At 39.3% G+C, this 4,962-nt stretch overlaps 1 protein-coding gene across 1 annotated transcript; it reads right to left on the bottom strand.

Moving 5' to 3' along the window:
* Positions 1-3,473: 3,473 nt before the first annotated feature.
* LOC118747399 (serine protease 3-like) lies at positions 3,474-4,401 on the bottom strand. Its single transcript, XM_036481446.1, has 2 exons — positions 4,130-4,401; positions 3,474-4,048 (listed from the first exon to the last, which is right to left on the bottom strand). The coding sequence occupies exons 1-2, from the start codon at positions 4,393-4,395 to the stop codon at positions 3,481-3,483; spliced, it is 834 nt and encodes a 277-aa protein (XP_036337339.1). The 5' UTR covers positions 4,396-4,401; the 3' UTR covers positions 3,474-3,480.
* Between the last annotated feature and the right edge of the window lie 561 nt (positions 4,402-4,962).

Here is a 4,962-nt window from a genome sequence, read left to right as displayed (position 1 = left end):
TTCCTCTTCACCTTTGCCCTTATATAAGTTAAAGTGTTTAAATTTACCTTGGTCTTCATTTTTGCCTTTATCTTTACGCATCTTTGTTTTTGTCTTTATTTTTATCTTTGCCTTTATCCTTTTCTTTATCTATGTATGTACTCACCTTTCCTTTCGTTATTGTATTGGTCAGCCCCAGCCATTTCCGTTGCACCATTTCCGTGTGCACTATTTCCGTTGAATTTGCCAATTTACTCACAACCAAACCAAAATTAGTGTTGACATTTAACATCTTGGAATCGTCTGGAATCTAACCAATAACAGCGAACACCTCTGCAAACTCTACAGCTACAACCGAAGGTATGTAAACGTACATTTCTTGCAAACATTCCAACTAATTTAATTTCAAATTGAAAACACATTTCTATGAAAATAATTTCAAATCGCACACATGGAAAAACCAAAAATATTGAAAATATCATGATGATTTTTTGTCTATCGATTTTGGAACTGGCTGGGAACTATAGAATTCAGAACTAGTTCGCAACTATCGAAAAAGGGATGCAGCGGTGGGCGATTGACACTTCCTAGGACATCTCAATGTTAAATTCCCCAGTTGCTGGCATGCAATAGAGATTTAAGGCGCACCAGTCATGGTTCTAAACTCTCTAGAACAGAACCACCAGTTCGGCACTGTGCGTTTCCCGACAGGGTATACACACACACACATCTTCGCACACATGCATAAATGTATTTTCATGTTGTTATATGTGGTGTTGTCGTTTTTGCTATTTTCCTTCCGTTGCAATATTGTTGTTTTCATTTTTGTTGTATGATGTTTTCTTGCCACTTTGATGGTTGTTACTTCAACAGAAAGTAGCTTGTCATGACCGTTTGGTATGGTTTAAGTTTTCTTTCCTTTTTTCGGGTGTGTGTGTGTGTGTTTACTACTTGACAGCTGCTTGATTGACAGTACGAGTTAAGTGCATTAAGTGGCACTGTTCTGTGGCTGTTCCTTACAGAGGAACCAATACACACGTCTGTACATCCATATGTATGAGAAGGTAAGGCATACACGCAACCATTCTCTCCAAAGTATGGGTAGGTACATATTTACATATATACGTACCCTGCAGAGAAAGCAAATTGTATTCTCTAATGTTATTCTTCCTAATATCTTCATAGCAATATTCTTTTTTTAATGTAGGGCAGCGGTAATTTTCATTTGGTGATATTCGCAAAAACTACTGATTTTCTTGGAAACTTCGCTTCCATTCATTCATCAAATTCATTCTTATCAAATCGAATAGTATTGGTTTGACCTGTTTAATTTTTATGAGCTATTTAAAAGAAGGCTTAGCAGTCGGTTGCATAGGTTAGGTAAGGTAAGGTGGAAGCACTCCAAGGGCCTCTCTTAGACAGTTAGTGAATGTCCATTGTGTTACCACTGAAAAAAAAAACGATCATATTGGAACAGTACAACAGGTCATAACTACAGTTAGTATGGCCCGAAATGTTTAAACCTGAGCCTCGCAATGGTAGAGCAGCTGAGAAGATAGTGCTGAGATGATTCCACCTCATCGTCCTCCAGACAGTTGCGGTGCATCAGGTCCGCAAGAATATTAACCCGAACCGCATGAATTCCCATGGGGCAATGCCCAGTCATAACCTGCATCAAAACCGAAAGTTGTCGCTTAGTAAGCTGTAGAAGTTTCCTAGACCACTCATGATCAACTACCGGCCAAAAGGACCTTGAAACTTTGCATGTCCATAAGCAGTCCGCAGATTGCCATAGGTAACCCGATAACTTCCGTTTCGCTGATGATGGCTTCTAACGTGGCCTGCCTGTGCCCCGGACCCAAATCAGTCTGATGTGGTAGTAATCCGAGGCAATGGAGAGAGTGGTCATGCAGTTCCAGACTAGTTTCTGATCTTACAATCAGCGATCCCAGGGCTCTGATCGCCGCTTGACTGTCAGAGTAGATTTTTATCTCTATAAACGGCATTTCAAAAGTTCGTTACCAATCGATTGCTTCTTTAATGGCAGCTAACTCTGCATAAAATACGCTACAGAAATCTAATATCCAATAGAAGCTCCTCACAGAATACACCTGCTCCGACTCTGCCATCAAGCTTTGACCCATCCGTGAAGATATTCACCGGTCCTTTGCTCCAGAGACCACCCCCTTCCCATACATCCCTTTGAGGGATGTGTGTAGAGAATTTCGCTCTCGGCACCATTCTCGGTACACAGCGGTCGGTTGCATACTTCTCACGGTGTTTAGCCAAAATGACCTTTTATAAGTATTCAACAATTACTTAAAAAATTTTCCTACAGAGGTATATGTATTCATATGTATGTAACTATGTTTACGATAGCACAAAGAAAATCAACGAATGCCGCTGACACTTCGAAATTTGCATCGTAAGTTGTAGCAGTTTAAAGATATCTAACGATGTCCACCGAGTGCTTTAAGAAATGGCTTTATTTGAAAGTCACTACATATCTTCAGTAGTAATCGCGATATTAGTTACACTCGAAACTTAGTGAAGATAGGCAAAATATGTAACTACTAAAGACGTTGGATTGGAAGAGGCTGTATTGTTTAGGATTGGAATATTTTCGAATGGATTAGCATGAATTGGATTGGAAGAGATTGGATTCGATGCCATTGAATTGGATTTGATTGTACCGTAATGGATTAAAGGAAACTTTATTGTTTTATATTAGGTTGGGATGGTTTGGATTCGGTTGGAGTGAGTTGGACTCTAGAAGGCTGTATTGTATTGGATTAGATTGGATTGGATTCGACTTGAGTTGGATCGAATTCGATTGGATTGGATTATACTAGATTGGATTAGATTGCATTGCATTTTAAGGTAGGTCATAAAACGGGATCGATTTTTCAAGTAATAATACATAATTCCCTATTTTACTTGAGACATAGAGAAACCATTACAAGTAATGAAAAACAAATGGACACGGGGCTTTATATTTGTGCACTTAAATATATTCTCAGGCCATCAGAGCCAGTGTGGTCACTTTAGGGATTTTTCTACCAATATTAGTAAACAAATTTTTAACGTAGAATACATCCTACGTTTCGGTAAGGACGCCATGCTCAAAAGTTGTAGTTGTATTTTTAGGGCTTCGCAAAAACGCTTATTTCACTAGAACTTGTGAAGCGAATCATATCCAATCGTGCATTAAGAGCGTAAATAATATAAATACATACACCTCCTCGAGATCTACTTCGCACAAAACGTGAAACTGGCCATGGCTGCACTTCTGTAAGATCACTAAAGAGACCTAATCACCAAAAAAATATAATTATTTCACCACAAGGACTAATTTTTCTATCCAATTCATAATAACAGAAGCCACTGCATCCTAATACTCGATGTCTAGTAATGAAAAGTAATCCATATTTTTACTTGAGTTAAGTCAAATTACTTTATTTGCATATTTTTTTTTAGATCGCAATCACAATCAATCAAATTTTAGGAGGAGTACACACCACTGTTCTCCTTGATCCAGTCCAAGTAGGCAGTAACGCGAACAAAACCAGCTGGAGAACCCGATTCGCAACCGGCACTGGAAACAAATGAGGTAACACCGATAAGCTCACCAGTCGAGGCCGAAACCAATGGACCGCCAGAATCACCGCTGCACGTGGAGGTTCCAGATGGAGTGGCCGTGCAAATAGTCCTTGAGGTAACCACTAGTGAACCATAGGTATTGGCACAAACCGAGTTATCAATCACTTGCAAGCTGGCGTATTGCAATGAAGAGCTGACGGCAGTAGCAGAGTCGCTGACGAGACCCCAACCGGAAGCGGTGGCTTTCTCGCCAGAGTAAGTGGAGTATGAAGAGGAGATTTTAGGCAATGCAACTTTGTTGATGTAAGAGCTGAAGGATACCGAAGCGACTTTAATAAGCGAAATGTCGTTTCTCAAAACCAGAGCATTGTAGCTGGCGTGTTGAATGAAGTTGCTGCTGGCAACAGTTTGGGTGGCCTTTGGGCTGTTACGTGCTGTAGCACCAAAGTAAACAGTCACAAAAGTAGCACTATGGATTAAATAAATAAACATTTATTTGATTAAATATGGAAATAAGTAACTTCAATAGCCAAATAATTTTCAAACTTACCCGCTGGTGCAGTGAGCAGCAGTTAAAAGATAGTCGTTACTAATGATGGAACCACCGCACCACCAACTACCGCTGCTGCTAGTGAAACTCAAGCCCACCTGGTGAGGGAACTGACCTTCGCTGGCAGTCTGGCCATTGGTAATACGACCTTGTTGCTGATCAAAGATCACTGGCAAATCGCGTGGATGCACAGGACGCTCAACTGGGTTGAGAAGGGCGGCAGAGGCCGTGGCCACAAACAATGCGAAAACAACGAACAGCTTCATTTTGTTAAGAGTATAGAAATACTTATGAAGTTGGTGTGAAAAAGACAAGCCTTTTATACTCTGGGCCTAGAGAATTTAGTGCGTCAATTCGCTAATTCTAATATATGAGGTATATTCAAGTGGTGGATTAACGAATTGTGGCCTGCAACAACAAGTAAGCATTTACCCTAAAAAGTACGCAATTTCAATATTAAAAAGTGTGATTTTTAAGTGCAGAAATGTACACAACTGAAGGCCTGTATATAAATATACAATTTATTTCTTATCAGTAGTAGATTTTTTAACGTACGTAGATAATCAATGAATTTTATAATCTTTGTGCATAAATCAAAAACTGATTTAAAACAAAACTTATCTCTTCAAGCCAATAATGTACGAAGTTTTAGAATTGTTACTTATCAGTGTTTGACGGTACCTACATATGTATGTATATCTGGTTTCAACCAATTCTGTTGGGCCAGCAGATTTATTGAATGTTTTGCTTGTTTGTTTATTTATGAAAGTACGTGAAATTCGAAACGTTAGACTGCGTCGCAAAAAAAGCTTGCATTCACACTCTACTTATAG

This window comes from Rhagoletis pomonella, unplaced genomic scaffold, assembly GCF_013731165.1.
Source record: "Rhagoletis pomonella isolate Grant_MI unplaced genomic scaffold, Rhpom_1.0 Rhpom_scaffold_00012, whole genome shotgun sequence".
Classification (NCBI taxonomy): Eukaryota; Metazoa; Arthropoda; class Insecta; order Diptera; family Tephritidae; genus Rhagoletis; species Rhagoletis pomonella.
The sequence above is the reverse complement of the archived record's forward strand: the minus strand, read 5'-3'. Positions and strand labels throughout refer to the sequence as shown.